Source organism: Capricornis sumatraensis, chromosome 19 (assembly GCF_032405125.1).
Source record: "Capricornis sumatraensis isolate serow.1 chromosome 19, serow.2, whole genome shotgun sequence".
NCBI classification, from domain to species: domain Eukaryota; kingdom Metazoa; phylum Chordata; class Mammalia; order Artiodactyla; family Bovidae; genus Capricornis; species Capricornis sumatraensis.
In genome coordinates, this window is record NC_091087.1 from 65,553,450 (window position 1) to 65,572,877 (window position 19,428).

Genomic DNA, 19,428 nt, shown 5'->3' on the forward strand with positions numbered 1-19,428 from the left:
TGGATGGGGAAGATCCCCTGGAGGAGGGCATGGAAACCCACCCCAGTATCCTTGCCTGAAGGCTCCATGGACAGAGGAACCTGGTGGGCTATAGTCCATGGGGTCCCAAAGAGCTGGAGACGAGCGAAGTGACTGAGCATGCATGCAGCATGCCTTCCGTTTCAAAGATTAAGAGAGGAATTTATTAACAGCCATGGCTTCTGTTTCATCTGAAAGATACACTACACCATACTGCCAGGAGGAGGCATCAGTCTGGTGATGGTCTCCCTTCAGCCCAATCTCCTACATCTGCTCCATCTCCTGGTGGTGATGGAGAGGGAAGGCAGGGGTTTCTCTGCAGAGAAAAGTGCAGTCTGTTCCCCAGCCCCTATTCTGATAGGAAATGGAACTGAGATAGCAGTGAAATATCAGCAAGGGCTGAAATCAGAAGTATCTGTTAAACCACAGGTCCCCTCCGGGCAGTCAGCTTATCACAAGCTCTCTGGCAATTTTAATACTTGATGACTGCTTTCTGGTCTAGTGGAAACATCACAGGTTTTCATGACAGACAGCAGCTGAAGTTTCTGTTTCATGCTTTACAAGCTCTATGGCCTCAGCCTTTAGGAACCTCAGTTTTCTCACCTGTTGACTGAGAAAAATAGTACCTAGCAACCAGGGTTACTGTGAGGTTATCTAAGTAAGATAATGGAATTAAATATCTGCTATAGACAAAAACATATATGTCCCCCCAAGATTCATATGAAACCTAATCCTCAGTGTGATGGTGTTAGGAGGTAGAGCCTTTGGGGGGTGATTAGGTTATATGGGTGGGGCCCTCATGAATGGGATTAGTGCCCTAATAGAAGAGACCACAGAGAGCTCCCTTGCTCCTTCCCCCATGTGAGGACACAGGAAGAAGATGGATGTCTAGGAGGTAGAAACAGGCTCTCGTGGGACGCTGAGTCCAATGGCACCTTGATCCTGGACTTCCCAGCCTCCAAACCTATGAGAAATAAACCTCTGTTGTCTATAAGCCATCCAGTCTGTGGTATGCTGTGACAGCCACCTGAGTGGATTAAGACAACCTCCCTGCCCGGAGCCTGACACAGAGAGGGTGCTCAGCAGGCGCGAGTTCCCCCAGGACTAAGGGCGGGGACCCAGGCACTGCTCTTGCCTCCACCCGAGGGAGAGTTGGCAAGTGGCTCCAACACCCCTGAGCTCCGGAAGACTTGCTCTCCGAAAGCCTGGACCCCTGCCAGCAAAGCCGCCTGCTCACACAAGAGAAATATTTGGATTTGCAAATGGACTCAGCCCTCAATGGAAACAGACTCTGACTCAGGGTGTCAGCAGGAGAGCTGGGCAGATGTTCAGTGCTAGCCTGCTCCTCTCACCCGCGGAGCGCCTGGCCCTTTGTCCAGCCTCCTTGCCTGGCTCCCAGGACCCTGCCTGTGCTCTTTCGCCTCTGGCTGGTCAGTCCAGATTTGTCCCCAGTGGCAAGGATGTGCCCTGGGTCTGTTTTCCCAACAGCTTGGGCACGTGCTGAGTAAATGGATGCTTATTCAGGCCAAGTCCCAGGATAGAAATTCTCGAGCCCTGGGGCAGGGTGGTGGAGTGCAAAGAGCATGCAGTTTGGGGTCAGATGATGACAGTCAGAATCCAGGCTCCGATTGTGACCGATCATTTAATCTCTCTGAGACTCAGTCTCCTCCACTCCCTGCCTCCTAGGCTACAGAGAAAACCCCTCCGGCCTATTCTGTGTTCCTGCTTAGTGCAGGGCCTGTCACGCAGCGGGTCCTTGAAAGCTTCTTCCAGCTCAGCCCCCAGGTCTGGCTTGCTTCTGGTGTCTGTTTCTCTAGCAGAAAGATCATTTCCATGGGAGTGAGAAGAGAAATCAAAAGAGTTATTGGGGAAAATCAGAACATTATGATCTTTTTAACTGAAAGAACGTCTGCCATCATCTCAGAGTCTTCTGTTACTGGGAAGTAATAATCCGGGCAATATTATTTTATTTTATCCCATTAAGTGATCAAAGATTTTTTAAGAGGCAAAGAGTACAAAGACCAGGGTCTAAATCCAAGTTCTGCCACGAATTTGTTGTGTGACTTTGGACAAATCACGTTCCCATGCTTGCCCTTGGTTTCATCACCTATAAAGTGAGTTGCTGTTCTTTAACAACAAAGTTGTGTCTGACTCTTTTGTGACCCCATAGACTGTAGCCTGCCAGGTTCCTCTGTCCATGGGATTTTCAAGCAAGAATACTAGAGTGGGTTGTCATTTCCTTCTCCATATAAAGCGAGGAGGTGACCTAAATGTTGTCTGAAGTTCCTTCTGGCCCTGAAGGGTGATGTGATGGAAAGAGAAGTTGTTGGGGTGTTGGGAGGCTAAGATTCTGGCTAGTCCATAAGTAATTTGCTGCGTGACTATTGATAGATAAGTCACTTCCTCTTTCTGGGCCTCAGATTCCTCATTTGTAAAATGAGGATGTTGGACTAGGTGAGAGAAGGCTAACATGGGGCAGGTGTACCACACCCCTCCAAGGGTGTTCCTAATTGTAGGCATCACTGGTGGATCTCAACTTGTTTCCAGCTGAGCCTAGGAACAACCTCAGAATCCTTCTTAATACAGCACTCCCGGAAGATGCTGTCACTCAAGCAGAGTATGTCCATAGATGACACCTAAACTTGCTTTCCCTTAGAGTTAATCTGAGGTCCTTCTCAGCTGTGCTCCTTGGGAACTTCATGACCCAGGGACCCTTACTACTCACCGTGTTTGGCCAGGAATCTCAGTGCCTCCAGCTGCCCACTCTGGGCAGCCACGAACAAGGGGGTGATGCCATAGGCATTCTTGGCTTCCACCTTGGCGCCTCCGCTCACCAGGATCTCCATGACCTCCAGGTCATTGCGAGCCACAGACTCGTGCAGAGCCGTCCAGCCTCGGTTACAGCGGTGGTTGGTGTCCGCCTTGTACTGCACCAGAATCCTCACTGCCTCCACGTTCTTGCGCTCACAGGCTGTGCCCAGCAAGAAGCAAGATGGTCAGCGGGGCCCCTGGCAGGACCTGGGCAGCCACGCCTTCATTCATTCATTTGTCCATCCAACCATTCATTCATCAGCCAGAAGTGAATTCATGCAGCAAATATCTGCTGAGTCTCCACTAAGTTCCAGTCCCTTCACTAAACCTAGGATATACAACTATAGGAATAGTAATTAGCAATAATATCCTGATGTGTGTATAGCACTGGTTATGTGCCTGTACTCTATTCTAAGCACATCACGTGGTTAATTTAGTTCTCCCAAATACCCTTACAGGATGCTGTGTTGTCCCTTTTCACAGAGGAGGACAGTGAGGCACAGAGAAGTTAAGTGACTTGCCCAGGGTCACACAGTAAGTGACAGAACTGGGATTCAAATCTAGGTAGTCAGGTCTGGAGTCTGTCCCCTGGAAGGTCCCAGAAGGCCCCTAACTCATCTCCCTTTCCGGTGTTACGTGTTTCAGTCCTCCACGAGGCCAGAAGAAGAGGAGGGCAGTGTCACATTCCCACTCAAAACACTTCCTCAAAGGCTGCTCAGTTAAAATTTGTCTTCTGAGTGCAGCTCATCAAGTCTTTCTCAACCTGCCCAAACCTCCCTTTTAAGCTTATCTGGCTCTGGACTCTAAATGTACCCTTAGTGCTGGCAGAGCTGTTCCAAGGGAGACCGAGAACTTGTCCAAATTAACCACCCCTGGAAACTTCTTTAAGTCAGTTAGGGAGGTAGGGAGAAGGAAGAGGGACTTCCTAGGTGGCTCAGTGATAAAGAATCTGCCCACAAATGCAGGAGACACAGGTTCGATCCCTGGGTTCTTGCCTGGGAAATCCCATGGGCAGAGGAGCCTGGTGGGTTACAGTCCATGGAGTGGCAAAGAATCAGACACGACCGAGAGACTGAACGTGCCTGCACACGAAGGAAGAGGGGCTGCCTGTGTAGTGTTTCAAACAGGACCCCAAGTCCTCACGGCTTCTCTAAGCCTTGGGCTCTTTCGCCTGTGAAGCACAGGTAACGAAACCTTCCCGAGAGGATGCTGTGGAGAATGGAGTGGGGCAAGGTACAAAGGCTCTAGGGTGGAGCTCACGCAGGATCAGGGTTCAGGCTTCAGCTGTGCATCACTCAGCGTCTTGGGAGCCCTTTCTGGGACAGCTGGGGCTCTGGGTGATGGCTCCGGTGCCCGGGGGACATGAGTTCTAGGGAAGACACCTCCACTGCAGGTCTGCAGTGGATCCGGTTCCTGCTGCCGATGGGATATTCCAGGTTTTAGAGACCAGACACACGGGAAATTGGGAATTTCTGTCGTTTTTCAAAGTGTAGAGGTCCGGTGCTTTTTGCAAGACCCGGAGCTGATTGTTTACATGCATAGGCATGGACTAGACATCACTAGAGCGTGATGCAGGCATCCAGCCCTCAGAGTTAGATCCCAGGTCTGCCCTTCCTGGCCGTGTGATCCTGGGTGCCTCCCGTCTGCTCTCTATGCCTTAAGGCCTCATCTGTAAACTGGGGAAGCTAGCGGTGCTTGCTTCATATGTGGATGGATGTGAGGGTTAGAAAAAAGAACAGAGCCTGGTGTATAGTAAACACTTGATAATTGCCAGCTGTGATGATTATTCGGATTTTGACTCTGGGCACTGCTAGGGCAGCTGGTGACTGTCCTTGGATGACATATTGAATAAGTTGGAAGTTTTCATTTTCTCAAAAATCCTGGAGCAACAAATTCCCTCTCATGCCTCTTCCCTTTTGCCTATGCTGTTCCCCTTGCTCATCCAGCTGGTGAATCCCTCCTGTTCAGGCTCAGCTCTGGGACCCCCTCCTGTGGGGGTGCCCTCTGCCACATCCTGGTCTCAACCCCATGCTCCCTTGTGTCAAGCTCTTCGGTAGCCAGTGGCTGACAGAATCAATGTATATCGCCTGTGAGTCACACGGACGATCACACGGGCATGGGCCATGTCTTTTCATCTCTGAGTCCTCAGTGTGCCAGGCCCATGGGAGAACTTGGGAAATATTGCCTGAATACGTGCACGAATGAGTGGTTCAGGTATGTAAGTTATACACCTGAATGAGGCTGTGCCATCACAGTAGACCCCGGTGGGGAGGGTTGTACACTTTGCAAGCAGATCCTCCTGATACGCCTCTGGACCTTTCCTGGGGGAAGCCCATGCCCCTGGGCTCACCTTTGTAGAGCGGTGTCTCCCGGGACTTGTTGGAGATGTCGGGCTCAGCACCAGCCTGGAGCAGGAATTGGAGGCAGTCCACGTGTCCCCTGCAGGTCGCCAGGTAAAGGGCCGTTTCCTCCTGCAGGGTGCGCTGGTCGATGACTGCCGGGTACGCTGTGGAGGACAGACCAGGAAATTCATGAAGGAGGAAGATACCCATCTGTCCTTCCAACACAGAGTTGGTCCCGATTCCCTCCCATTCTGAGGACAGACACCTGTGGCCTCCGCCTGAATTTGCCAACCAGACTGCCTTCTTCCTCTTGGTCCTGGATTCAGCCACTTACAACAGGGCTGTTTCAGCTTCCCGGTCATATTAATCCAGCCCAGATGCCACCTCCTCTGGGAAGCCTTCCCTGATTGAACCCCCTCCTTCTCTGAACCCAGCCTTCCCTCACACTCCCACCAGCCACTGCCGCTCTTTCTGCTCTGGTGTGTGGTGGGCTGCCTGGGGTCCCTTTCTGGATCCCCGAGGGCAGAGGTAGATCCCGCTTGCCGGTGTTCCCCACCCGCATCTAGCCTGGGGGGAGGTCAAGGCTCCAGAGAGGAGGCATAAGTTGCCCAGCATCTCACAGCTGTTGGAGACGGCCTTGGCAGGGCACAGACACAGCTGTGGTATTTTCCACACCAGATCAACCCTGGAACACTCTGGGACAAGCTGGCACTCTCAGAAGTCAGCCCTCCCTCAGTCCTCTTCTGGGAATTAGACTCTCCTGTCCTGGAGGGCTGGAGAGGTGGCAGGATGGGGTGGGGAGGGCGGAGTTGGGGAGACAGGGGACACGTCACCTCCTCCCTTCCAACGTGCTGACTTCAACTCTGCAAGGCAGGGTGATACCTCGGCCTTGCCCCCGGTCACCACGCTTGTTGTGGGCTGAAGCTCCAGAAGGAAAGTGCCACCACCCATGGGTCCCAATCCCACCTGTGGCCGCAGCCCAACCCGCCGCCTCACCTCGGTGCAGGGCCTTCAGGCAGTTCAGCTGGCCGTAGTAGGCCGCCTCATGCAGCGGCAGCCAGCCCTCCTTGTTGGGTTCTGAGAGGTTCTTGCCCGCCTTGATCATAGCCGTCAAGGCCTCTTCATCGCCTTCCTTGATGGCCTTTAGCAGGGGGTCCACGGGCCTGTAAGAGCAAGGGGCGGGTCATTCCTCAGGACCGGGGCAGACGGAGGCAGGGCCAGGAGCCGGGTTGGCCATGGGATCACACAGCCCTGCTTGTCCCCGCTGCTCTGGGACAGGTGCTCAGCCCCTGCAGCCGTGTCCTCTTGATGAGGAGAATAATCCTTCCTAACCCCCACAGGCGAGCCCTGGGAAGCCTGCCCTGACCTCAGGCCTGACCTTGGCCCTCCAGCTCTCAGCCCCATCACAGCTTCCTTGGCCTGCCTGCCCGTGTCAGCCTCTCGCTGCCTCCGGTCATAAGCCATCGACTCATCACTTGTCTTTACATGTCTTTGATCATTCGCCCACCATCTGTCTGTCTCCTTCACTGGACTGTGAGCTTCAAGACCATAGGGCCTGTGTCTTTCTTTTATCCCTCATGATTTGATTCCCAGGGCCCAGCTCAGTGGCTGGTCCTTAACAGGTGTTTAATAAATATTTGCTGCTTGAAAGAAAGAGCGAAAAAGAACATAGAAGGAAGGGAGGGAGAGAGGAAGAAGAATTCAGAATTTTAAAAACCGTAACAGGGAATTCTCTAGGGTGCAGTGGTTAGTGCTCCGCCCTTCCACTGCAAGGGGCACAGGTTCAGTCCTTGTTCAGGGAACTAAAATCTCACATACCTTGCCACCAAGCAAACAAACAAAAAACCAAACCGACCAAACAGACCCCTAATTCTTTCACTCCTTCATCTCTTCTATTTCCCAAAAGACAGTTTCTTCCCTGTTAGAATTTTTATTGTTTCTTTGGGAATTTTATTTGCATCTCATTCAAAACAACTTTGCAATGATTTCCTTTGAGCATTTGGAGGCATGAAAGTGAAAGTCGCTCAGTCGTGTCTGACTCTTTGTGATCCTATGGATCACACAGCCCACGGAATTCTCCAAGCCAGAATACTGGTGTGGGTCCCCTTACTCTTCTCCTAGGGATCTTCCCAACCCAGGGATCGAACCCAGGTCTCTCTCACTGCAGGCAGATTCTTTACCAGCTGAGCCACAAGGGAAGCCCAAGAATACTGGAGTGGGTAGCCTATCCTTTCTCCAGGGAATCTTCCCAACCCAGGAATCGAACCGGGGTCTCCTGCATTGCAGGCAGATTCTTTATCAACTGGCTATCGGGGAATCCCTATTTGGAGGCAAATCAACCTATGAAAATAAATATGCGGGCTCTGGATCAGGCCTCGCCTGTGTTCCATGCCCTTGTGAGCCCCTTGAACTTGGAGCGTTTCCACGTCTTTACCTCTGAGTTGGGCACCACAGGGGGAAACTCTACGAGAAACACGGCAAGCTCATTCACCTTCACAGATGGAAACCAAGGGTCCCTTTTACAAGGAGCTCCTTGGTGGCCAACAGAGAATTAGGGCACCCCTCTGTCCCTGCAGCTTTCAGTGCCTGGCTCTGCTGCACCAAGATCATTGTACCAGAGGATTTGGGCATCCAGCGCTGGCCTCCTAAGTGATGGGCAGCCAGCCCCATGGGAGTTTTAATGATAGTCAAACACCTTCCCTGCACATAGCGCTCCAGAGAGTACCAAACGCCTCCACCTCAGGGCCTATTTGCACTGAGATGGAAGCACAGACCCCTCAGAGTGGGACTATTCACAGTGAGTGTTTCTCTGGGGTCTGCCCAACCCTTTTCCTTACTCCAGATCCTTCTCCTCACCCCTAGAACTTTTAGCTGCTACAAGATTTAAATGCCTGGAGGACTAATACATCTGAAGCCTTCACAATTTAAAACTCGTCAACGTCAAAAAGATTCCAGGGCTAAGGTGAAAGGTAACTGCTTAGCTTGACTCATCCAAGCCACTTCACTTGTTCATTCATTCATTCATTCATTCTCGGAGCTGACTTCCTCCATCCTTAGAGAGTCAGTGAGGACCGCAACTGCTATGGTTCCACCCTTGGGAAACATGCTGCATGAATGTCCCCATCTCCCGGATGGAGGAGGTGAGACCAGAGGCCAGCCTGGTCCCAGGACCCTCATCCCTGTCAGGGGCCTGGATAGGCCCGGAACGTCTGCAGGGCCAACCCCTTCACCCTCCCAGCTGCTTCCTGCAGCGAGAGCAGCACTTCCTCCCGGCTCTCAGCCTCTCTGGTTATTAATAGCTTCAGAGCACAGATGCCGGTTAAGTTACAGATCCAGCAAGGACGATGGGTAACTGACCAGATAAGCCCTGGAGTCCCCATCAACGCCATCACTGCCACCTTGACGAGCTCCTCCTACGAGCGGCCAGAGCAGCCCCTGTTGGTGTCAGGAAAGGCCCCGGTGGGGTAGGTGTCCCGTCTCCCCCGGAAGGTCTCCTGTGGGACCCGGCTGAAGTGGAAAGGATGAGGGCTGGCTGTTTTTGTGGCCTCGGTGGTGTGTAGTGTCATGAGAACACTCTGAGGATCTGCCGTCCAGCTTGGGTCTTGTCCAGCTGTGGTGTAAGGACCCTGGAGCACTCAGGCACACACACCGCTGGCTTGTCTGTGAGCTCAGCCAAAGTGCCCGCCTCGAGGGTGGGGGTAACTGTTGGGGTGTTAGACCATCAGAGACTAAGAAGCCACACAGGACCCTGGAGGCCACTCTGTCCTAACACAGGACAGAGACTCAGAGAGGGACAGCAACTCGTGGACAGTTGCACAGGAAGTGGCAGCCACGCAGAGACCAGAAGCTGGGTCTCGCTCTTCCAGACGATCAAAATCCTACCTGCAGCACCAAGGAGGAGGTGGGATGGCAGGGCTTGCGAAGGGCTGAGAAGAAGTAAAGCATTGGCCAATCGCCTCCTCCTCACAACGTAACTGATCCAGGATACAGGGGCTCCAGCAATGGGACCCCTCTTTGTCTTTTAGCTGCTTCTAGGGTCTGTGTCGGGGAGCAGAGACAGAACTCGCATAGAGCTATTTTCAAGGACACACCTAGCCCAGTACACACCTAGTACTAGGCAAAGAGAGCCCCTCCTGTGGCTCGGATTGTTTCTCCGTTTTAGCACCTGGCGCTTAATAAATAAAAGCAACAAAGCAAAACCAAACTTGTGGGTGTGGGCTTTGTGGATGTGCTCAGACAGACCCACGCTGATGACAGGGGGAAAGTGAGACAGACAAGCAGCAGATTCATCAGCCTCAGCTCTGAGCCTCTGGGGTCCTGGGGCTGTCTCCCCAGTCTCCCTCTCACTGGGTCCCCAGGTTCAGAGCCCTGTGGGGTGACTCCAGTACACAGGGCCCATTTGAGGGGGCGGCACACCAAGGGGATAATCACAAGCTCAGCCTGGCTGGCAGATCTTTGAGGATAGAGTCTGTGACCACCAAGCCTGGGTTGGCTGGAGCCTCTGAGTCTCAGGGGGACATACCTGGAAGAGGTGTGTGTCTGGGAGGGGGGGGGTCCCATCCTGGGGCCGGTGGGCCTGCCCTCCACCCCCAACCCCAGTCTGGAGGAGAGTGAGCTTGGATGGTCTGGGGGCCACGGCGGGGGGCACTTACGCCAGCTGGGAGGACTTGCTGCGGTTGTATTTCTGCATAACCTCCTGGAACAGGCCCCTGGGGGCTGAGGTCGGGGCGCTCTCAGGAGACACAGCGGACCTGGAGGGTGCAGGGCAGGAGTGAAAGAGGGAAAAGTATTCCGTGTATGAGAAGCGGGTCATGGCCGGAGGCAGGAACGGGGATGGAGGGAGAGCGAGGGGGAGACTGACAGACAGACACAGGGCTCTGAACCAAAGCAGATGGCCGGGTCCTCCCTGTGTCTGGACGCAGCTGCTGTGTCTCCAGATTATTTTTGGCCCTTGGAGGAAGCCCTGGGAGATTTAAATGACCATATAAGACAACAATGAGGTTAACCTCACCCCACGCCCCAGGTCCCCCGTCCCCAGCCAACCACGCGGGAGGCAGATATGAAGCGAGGTGACATTCTTCACCCAGAAGATGTGAGAAGCAGTCAGTGGCAGGTCCCAGGATGAAAAGCGCTCAGTTTTGGGGTGGGCTGGGCTGGGTCCCAACAAGAGATGGACAAGAAATTCACTGGGATGGGGGATGAGGAGAGCAAAGCTGGGGCGCCAAGCCAGGTCAGCGCCCCACCCCCACCTCACCGGCTCCTCATTAGAGGGTCCTGCCATCCCAGGGTTAGAACAAACAGTGCAGAGGGCACATCAGAAGGATGCATGAGGGTCCCGAGAGCCGGGCTTGGAGTCAGACTGACATGGGTTCAAATCCAGCTCTGGCACTTCCTGGCTCTGTGACCTTGAACAAGTACCCCTTCTCTGGGATTCAGGCTGGTGAGGCCTGAGTGCATGAACGGTGTAAAGGGCTTATCAGAGGGCCGGGCACAGGGCTCGACACGTGTCCACCATTGATTATATCACAATTTCGTCTCTCTGGGCTCCGTTTTCCCACCCCCCACCCCGGGCTGTTGTAAGGACAGGAGGGTCAAAAGAAGGGGTGGTGGCCTCTGTACAGATCTGAATTGGTTGGAGCTGGCATGGGAACAGGGCTTGCTGGCCCCTCTTCCAGCAGATTGGGGGCCCTGGGGCCATGGACACCCCAGAGGACCCAGTCTGGTCTCCTGCGCTCCTCTTGGGGTGCCTTGAAGGATTGGGGAGGATGCTGGTACAGGTGACCAGCCCCCTGTGGGCCACGGAGGTGCTGGAACTGTAGGCCCTGCAGGTTTTGTGGGCACCCTCAGCCAGGTGGGGACCCGGGGAAGGGTGAGGAGCAGAGAGATGGGCAGGACGCCAGCACCTGTCCCGCGTGGTTCATCACTGCAGCACGGCCATCACTTCCCGCCTTCCTTCTCCTCGACCTGTTCCTGAGCACCACGAGGCCGAGTGTGATGCCACGAACGCTAGAGTGGGTGCCGATGCCACTGCTTTGTCTAGACATGGAGGCTGAGGCTCCAAGAAGTGAGAAACTGCCCCAGGCCCACACACAGCTGCGAAGTCGCTGCCTGCCTGTCCGTGGAGCTCTGACGATGGGCTCTATTCCCCAGAGGCTTGGTCTCTCCCTCTCTCCCACCCCTTTAGCCCCTCTCCGGCCCTCAGTCCACTACACTGACAGGCCCTGCAACTGGGAACAAGCCCCCACCCCTCCGTGCCTCAGTTTCCTCTTTTGCAAAATGAGGAAGCGGGACCACACCGGGGGTCCCCTCGTTGGTGTGGTGGTTGTGGAGCTTTCACTGCAGTGAGCTCACGTGGGAACTCAGGAGGTCATACACATCTAAGGCCATGTCCTGGGGAGGGGGCTCAGAGCCCTGGCCTGCCAGGGTCCTCTCCCCCAGCCCCAAGAGCTAGCTGCTGCTTCAGCATCACTGCTGCACTTGCTGCGTGTATATGTGCTCAGTTGCTCAGTCGTGTCTGACTCTTTGCAACCCTGTGGACTGTAGCCCGCCAGGCTCCTCTGTCCAAGGGGATTCTCCAGGCAAGAATACTGGAGTGGGTTGCCTTTTCCGCCTCCAGGGAATCTTCCCGACTCACGGATCAAGCTCGAGTCTCCTGTGTTGGCAGGTATATTCTTTACTCCTGGCCCTGAAAAGGGGAGACTTCTGGGCACAGCGGCAGTCCCCAGCCCAGGGGTCATGACAAAGCCCTGGGCTTCTCCATCTGCAAGGTCCTGGGGACCCAGTCACTCTCATCATGGGTCCATGTGTGGCCTCATCACTTTTTGCTGTTAGACTGATTCTAGCCAGGTAAAAAGCATTGATAGCAGCCCACTCTCACCCTGAAATGAGGACATTTCACTGATGGCATAAAAGTAACAGCAAGAAAGGGAGAGTGAGGCTGGTGGGGGTGGTAGCGAGGTGGTGACGGTGACTTTTCCTCATGAAGCCTCAGGGCAGCACCTGCTTTCCATCCTCCCGGCTCCCTGGATGGAGGCAGGGGGCAGATTGCTCCCACAGGTGCAGGAGGAAACAGACAGACCAGGCTTGTTTCAAGGAGAACTTCCCAGCTCCTGCTGGTCCCACGCTGTGCACTAGGCCCCGGGCAGTGCAGATCGTTGATGTGATCCTCAAGATGTTCAGAGACCTACAGTGTTGGGGGGCCAGGACACCCACCGCCACCGGGCTGCAGGGGAGGGCCTGGGAGAGAGGCCAGAGGATTCGCTCTGGGGGCTCTGAAATCAGGCATTAACTGGGCTGGAGGGGCAGATGGAGTGAGTGCTCAGAGCTGGAAAGCATGCGGGGCCCCCAACTGGGTTCCGTGTTCTTTCTGCTCAAGCCTGCCAACCCCACTTCCCCTCAGGTCTGGAGCAGGGAAATTCCCAGCAAAGAAAACCACCAGGGCTGAGTCATCCGAGGTGAGAGGGACCTGACAGGATGTGGGCACAGGTCATGACCTGGAAGGGGCCCAGGAAGGGTCCCCCGTCCTCTGTGTGGGCGGGCAGGTCGGGGTTGGGGTGTGTCCGCATAGCCAGGTCCCTGTCCTGGAATCCAGCCCATCCCGATCCTGGCTTCAGACACGGGTCAGACTCGGTGAGAGTGGGGAACCAGGCAGTGATGACAAGGTCCCCTAATTTCTCAGTGAGTCCTGGCGGAGTTTACAAGACGCTCGGGCCAGTCCCAGGAAGGGTGTTAATTTGGCCTGGACCTGGGTGAATGCAGGTGTCAAGCAGGCATCTTAGTAGCGGAGGGAGCTGATAACAAGAGTCTTCCCTGTGCCTGCCACCCTACCAAGCAGCGTCTGATACCTGCTCTCTCATCTGGTCCTTACACGAACCCTGCGTCCAGCACAGGTATCACGAGTACAGGGTCTGGCACACAGTCAAGTGTTAGTCACTTAGTCGTGTCTGACTCTTTGCAAACCCGAGGACTGGAGCCTGCCAGTCTCCTCTGTCCGTGGGATTCTCCAGGCAAGAATACTGGTGTGGGTAGCCATTCCCTTCCGCAGAGGATCTTCCTGACCCAGGGATCGAACCTGAGTCTCCTGCATTGCAGGTAGATTCTTTACTGTTTGAGCCCCCAGGGAAGTACACAGTAGGTGCTTGATAAATTTCAATGAATATTACAAAACAAGCAAACGAAAACCTTTGAAAGGGTAATACCCTCTATGGCAGTCTTGGTGGTGTGCGGTTATAGGCCAAGACCTCAGGTTCCTGGAGAGCCAGCCCTCTGTACTCACGGTTAGAGAGAGGGAGAGCTCACATGAGCCCGCTACCTCCGTGCCCAGGCCACCCATGAGCTCTGTCCCCTCTCATCCGCTGGCCAACTCATCCTTTCTGGGCTGGCCAGAGAAGACTCGCAGGTAGAGGAGAACGCAAGTTCCGACTGCAGCAACTTCTGCCTTCCCATCGAAGGCTAAGATTCACTGAGAGCTTGCTGTGTACTGAGTCTTATGATAGGCACGTGGCACAAACTACTTCATTTCATCCTCTAGACCACTTTGTGAAGGCAATATATTTGGCTCCCTTTTGCAGATGAGGAAACTGAGGCTCAAAGAGGTTCACTTCCTCTAGCCTGTTTGACGAACTCCTATTCATCCTGCAAAGCCCACCTCCTAGACTAAGAAATAAACCAACTCTTCCTGTGTCCCTCTGACACTGAAGCAAGCCTCTTTGCTGCATCCATCCTATTCGATCATTGTGTACCTCTGAGCCTTGCCCTCGTTAGACTGCAAGCTTAGGGAAAGCAGGGACCAGGCCTGATTCACATACAAGTGCCAAGAATGAAGCTGGAACATCATAATTGTACAGTAAAAGTGGCTTCTTTGAATTGTTTGCAGCTGTGCATACATCAGCTCAAGCAAGTTCCTGCCTCATGCTTTCATCTTCTTAGAAATGTAACCTTAAATAAAATGCAGAAGTTTGAAAACTGGAAGACCCAGCCTTCTAGACCCATTTGAACTGGTTCATATCGGTAACCCTGGACTCCCTGCTTCATGAGAGCATGAATCCTGTTTTTTTATTGGATAGGAAGTTCGTCTTCCATTCAGAGAGTCCTCAGTGGGCCAAGGTTTGGCAAATGATAGTCATACATACTCAAGCCAAATCCTTTACCTTGGGTTCAGGGATCAGGGTTCAACCCTTTACCCTTTGGTAGAGGAGAAGCAAATTGGAAAATGACTTTAAGAGGGAATATTATATTTTCTCTGAAATGCTGAGCTGGCTTTCATTTCTAGGATCCCAAAGCGCCAGTTGACCTTTATGTCCTCATTTGCCATTTTGGTCACAAGCAGGTAACAATAAATTGTATTTCTAGAGAATTTTCAGAGAAGGCAATGGCACCCCACTCCAGTACTCTTGCCTGGAGAATCCCATGGATGGAGGAGCCTGGTAGGCTGCAGTCCATGGGGTCGCTAAGAGTCAGACACGACTGAGCGACTTCACTTTCATGCATTGGAGAAGGAAATGGCAACCCACTCCAGTGTTCTTGCCTGGAGAATCCCAGGGACAGAGGAGCCTGTTGGGCTGCTGCCTATGGGGTCGACAGAGTCGGACATGACTGACGCGACATAGCAGCAGTAGCAGCAGAGAATTTTATTGGATTCAAAGTACACTGATTTGCATAACAACATTCACTGGGCATCTATAGTGATCCAGGCTCTTTGCCAGGCACTCACTGGAAAAGACTCTGGTGCTGGGAGGGATTAGGGGCAGGAGGAGAAGGGGACGACAGAGGATGAGATGGCTGGATGGCATCACCGACTCGATGGACTGAGTGAACTCTGGGAGTTGGTGATGGACAGGGAGGCCTGGCGTGCTGCGATTCATGGGGTCACAAAGAGCCGGACACGACTGAGCAACTGAACTGAACTGAACTGAGGATACAAAAGTGAGTAATATCTGTTCCCTGTCCCCAGAGAGGTCACACAGTGTCACTGGGAACACTCTCAGGAGGCCAGATAATGACACAAAAGCTTGTCCAGGAAACGGAGGCTGTCGTGAGATGAGCAGTCAGGGTACACAGGGAGGAAGTGGGGGGAAGTCGTTCAGGCGGCAGGATGTTGCGGGGGACTTCAACACCTACCTCATCTGATTTGCTTTTCGTAAGAAAAGGTGCCAGGTGAGCCTAGGCAAGTTTTGTTATTACCATTTTAGGGATAAGGCTGCTGGGGCTCAGGAAAGTCAAGTCACTTGCCTGAGGTCACACAGCCACTAGTGACAGAGGGAAGACCCACTGTACACCCCCTTCCCTTTCCGGTCTAATCAGCCACCGCCTCACTCGGGTCTGCATTCACCCATTCATCCGCCTACAAAGAACTCTGTGGTGTTGCCACAGATCAGGCCCCATGTGCTAGACATGGGGCCTCACAGAAAGGAAGACGAGTGAGGCTCCAGCCTTCATGGAGTTCACAGGTGAACGGCAGAAATAAAAAGATAGAAGCTGTAAGTCATTGTCAGGGCAGCGAAGTAAGCAGCCAGGAAAGTAAGAATGCAACTTGCTTGATCGGGGAGCCTGCTCAAAGATGAAGAGAGGCTGGCCAAGGGGAGCGTCTGAGGGCATGTGTGATGCCCGCCTTCTAGACTGCTGTGGGTGCACTTAGACGGACACGGTGATATTCGGGGATAAATGTGCTCAACGACTCTCTTGGGCCCTATACTTACTCTCAGGCTGTGTCTGAATGCAAGTCCATATGTCTCTTGTGGGGGTGGGACCCTAAATCTCAGTGGGGAGGAGGCCCTTTTGGAGGAGGGACAGGAAACAGAGGCCTCTGTAGCATCAGCACAGCCAGCTAAGTGTCTGAAACTCAGGGCGGGTCAGACCTTGGTTTGGGTCCTGGCCCTGAGGAGCGCCTGCGTTGTCACATGTAAACCGGACCCTGAGACATCCACCTTCCGTGGCTTCTCTCAGGGTCAGGTGAACGCTTGTGGGCTGAGCTTGCAGGGCAGGAGAGGAGAATTTCATTAAAAATCCCATGAAAGGGACTTGCTTTCCCAGCAGCTCTGCCTCCTTTCAGAGACAAAAGGGCAGAACAGAACCCAGGTGGCCGCAGGTCACCTCCAGGGCGCAGAGAGGCAGGCTCAGTCCTCCTGCCCTGCACGATTCTGCCTGGGTCTTAGGTGAGGAACACGTGGCCCCGCAGAAGCCCTTTCCCTGCTGTGTGAGAGGTTTTTCTCAGGATAAATGTTTACACCCCATGGTGGACCTCTACTTTCTACCCTGAGAAGGAGGAGGTCAAGGCCCAGTGCTAATATTTTCAAGGGTCCCCAGGACTCCTGGGGGTGGTTCCCACACTGGGGAGAAGGCTGCAGAGGTGGCCCCAGGATACATGGTTTGAGCTGCAGCTAGGATGATGGGAGGATGCTTTTCTATCTGATCCCCCTGAGGAAGAGGAACCTGTGGTCTGACTTAGGCTGAACCAGCCAGAACAGGAACCAGGGCTTCTAGCACACGAGCTACCACGATCTTAGCTTTGGACTTCTGCATTTCAGATTGAGTCCCAGAATGGGACTTCCTTATGCACAGCTCAGTAACTTGGAGCCTCCATCTGAGGAGGTTGCCTGCCTGCCCCTTTAGGGAAGGGATGCCTGAGTGGTCGGCATCCCAGGCCTTTGCTCAGCCTGCCTGGCAGAAGTGGTCTAGTCTCTGAAGGGCCAAAGTCACCCTTTGATCAGGGGACAGGGTCAAGGTGTACCATCACCCACCTTCATCCCTATCCACTGGTTCTGGGCATCAGAAAGTCTGTTTATTGTTGCTGCTGTTATTACTATTATTGTTTGAGGTTCAGAGAGGTTAAGTGACTTGCCCGAGGTCACACAGGAAGTCAACTGGCTGTTGAAGACAATCAGACTTGAGGCCTATGACTCAAGGTAACACCCATACAATTGTTATATCACTTTCTACTCCCATGGAGAATGGACACATGTATATGTATGGCTGAGTCTCTTCGCTGTTCACCTGAAACTATCACAACTATATCGCAATTGTTAATTGGCTATACCCCATTATAAAATGTTTCTGGTGTTAAAAAAATAATAATAAAAATAAAATTTTAAAGAATTCCTGCAAATACACACTTGTCTTGGACTCCATGCTGAGCAAAAGCATTTTTTAAAATGGATATGCTTCTTCTCTAAAAGCATTATAAGATCCAGTGCCGTTTTAAGATCCCAATTGCCTCCCTGCCTCTCATCTCCTATGAAGGGGGTAGGTGTCTAGACCTGTCTCTGGACATGCTACATGTCCAGCATGTAGCCACATACGGCTACTGAGCCCTTGAGATGTGGCTAGTCTGAATTGAGATGGGCTGTGAATGCAAAATGCACACTGACTCCCAGAGACTTGATAGGAAAGGGAATGTAAATATCTCATTCGTAAGCTTCATATTAATGACATTTGGAAATGATAATACTTTAGATAAATTAATTTCATCTGTTTCTCATTACTTTTTAGTGTAGCTCTTGGGATATTCAAATTGCACCTGTGAAATTACAGTTGAGGCCCGCACCATAATTCTACTGATGCAACCTGGCGCTGCTGTAGATGGTCCGGCTAATGGGATTGATGAGGTCATACCGAGATGGGGGAGCCAGAACGGAAGGCAAGATAGCTTTGCCAGACAAATATTCCTGCTTCTCAGATATGTATTTCCAGGGAGACAGCATAGATAGAGTTGTAAACTCTGGCCAGAGTCAGCACCTCAGTTCCACTGCATCCAATCATAAAGCCAGTGATACGAGACTAAGCTATGGGCTTTGGAACCAGACAGGTCAATGTCTGCAACACAGTCTGCCAGCTGTGTGACCCTGCACTAGTTACTCAGCCCTGAGTTTCAGTTTCCTCATCTGTAAAATGGGAATATAGCATAGAGATTTCTAGAAGGTCCTTAAGAGGATAAAATGAGGCAAAGTGCGTATAGCACCCAGGGCAGTGCCTGGCACCTTCAGAGCTCAATAAGCTTAGATAACAACTGTAAGTCATTACAGTGTGAAAATACAGCTTAGAGACCAGGCGACTTTGGTCTTGGGTTAACAGTGTTTGGGATCTGCACCCGATTGGATGCCTCTTGCTCACCTGGTCCATGGATAGAAGTGGGCAGGTTCACGGTTGACGCGTGTGGGCACAGTGGTCTCAGTGGTGGCTGGGCCCCGAGTCTTGTCAGCCAGGCTCTGCTCAATGGCCATCTGGACCAGCTCGTCCTCACTCAGGCTGCTGTACAGGTTGTATTCCTCTTGCCCAATGGCGCGTGGTCTGCCCCGAGCACTGATCTCCGTGGCCATCCTCTTCCACCCTTCACCTCCACCTCCAGGAGACACTCAGCAGGGAGGAGCCAGCATCAAACCAGAAAACTCTGTGAGGAGATCAAAGCCATCCTGGTAACTAAGAGTTTGGAAAACAGCTGTGTTTATACACAGGGAAGGCTACGCTTTCTTGTAGCAATCACACAATCATGTTTCATCCTCTCGCTTTGTCATATGATTTACCCAATCACCCATTCATCTATACATCCATCCATCCATCCACTCATCTATTCATCAGTCTGCCAGCCCGACTATCCATCTAACCAACCACCCACCTGTCCAATTATTCATCCTCTCTCGGATCTAGCTGTCCACTTATCCACTCATTTATCCATTCGCCCTCCCATTCGTTCACCTCACCATCCATTTAACCCTCTAATAATGTATCCATCCAACCATCCATGCTCCTACCCAACCACTCATCCATCTATCCAACCATCCAGTCATTCACCCGTCTCTCCACTATTTAACCTCTGATGTATTTGTCTGTCCCCCGCCCAGTCATTTATCCACTCAGCCACCTATACATCTATGTTCTCAACCAACCATCCACTCATCCACGGTTTATTTTTCCATCCCAGACAGCCTATCTATGCATGCAGGCATGTATCATTAATTGAGAGATTATTTACTGAGCACTCTTCTAAGCATTGGTGACATAACGATACCAACAGACAGAATCCCTGCCGTCAAGGCACTTACACAACTGTGCTCACATTCCTTCCTTCCAGTTATCCACAACACCTTATTCCCCACTTCTCTGCCCTGTCCTAGAGTTGAGATTATTGGAGATGAATCATTTGCTGTAGTTAAATATCAGTTGTTAAAATCACTTGCCATGTTGATTCCAGGGACTGTCTTCTCAAAAAACAAAAAGCCTAAAGGTGAAATGGACTTTGCTTGAGTCAACTGCTTTAAGGAAA

General features: G+C 52.5%; 1 protein-coding gene across 1 annotated transcript in view; it reads right to left on the reverse strand.

The window, feature by feature from the left end:
• ASB2 (ankyrin repeat and SOCS box containing 2) overlaps nt 1–18,484 on the reverse strand; it is a 33,779-nt gene extending 15,295 nt beyond the window's left edge. The window contains exons 1-5 of the mRNA XM_068991541.1: nt 18,279–18,484; nt 9,824–9,922; nt 6,168–6,334; nt 5,180–5,335; nt 2,744–2,989 (exon numbers count right to left, since the gene is read on the reverse strand). Of these exons, the coding sequence (XP_068847642.1) occupies nt 2,744–2,989; nt 5,180–5,335; nt 6,168–6,334; nt 9,824–9,922; nt 18,279–18,484 (874 nt within the window). The remainder of the gene's footprint in view (nt 1–2,743; nt 2,990–5,179; nt 5,336–6,167; nt 6,335–9,823; nt 9,923–18,278) is intronic.
• Nucleotides 18,485–19,428: the final 944 nt, after the last annotated feature.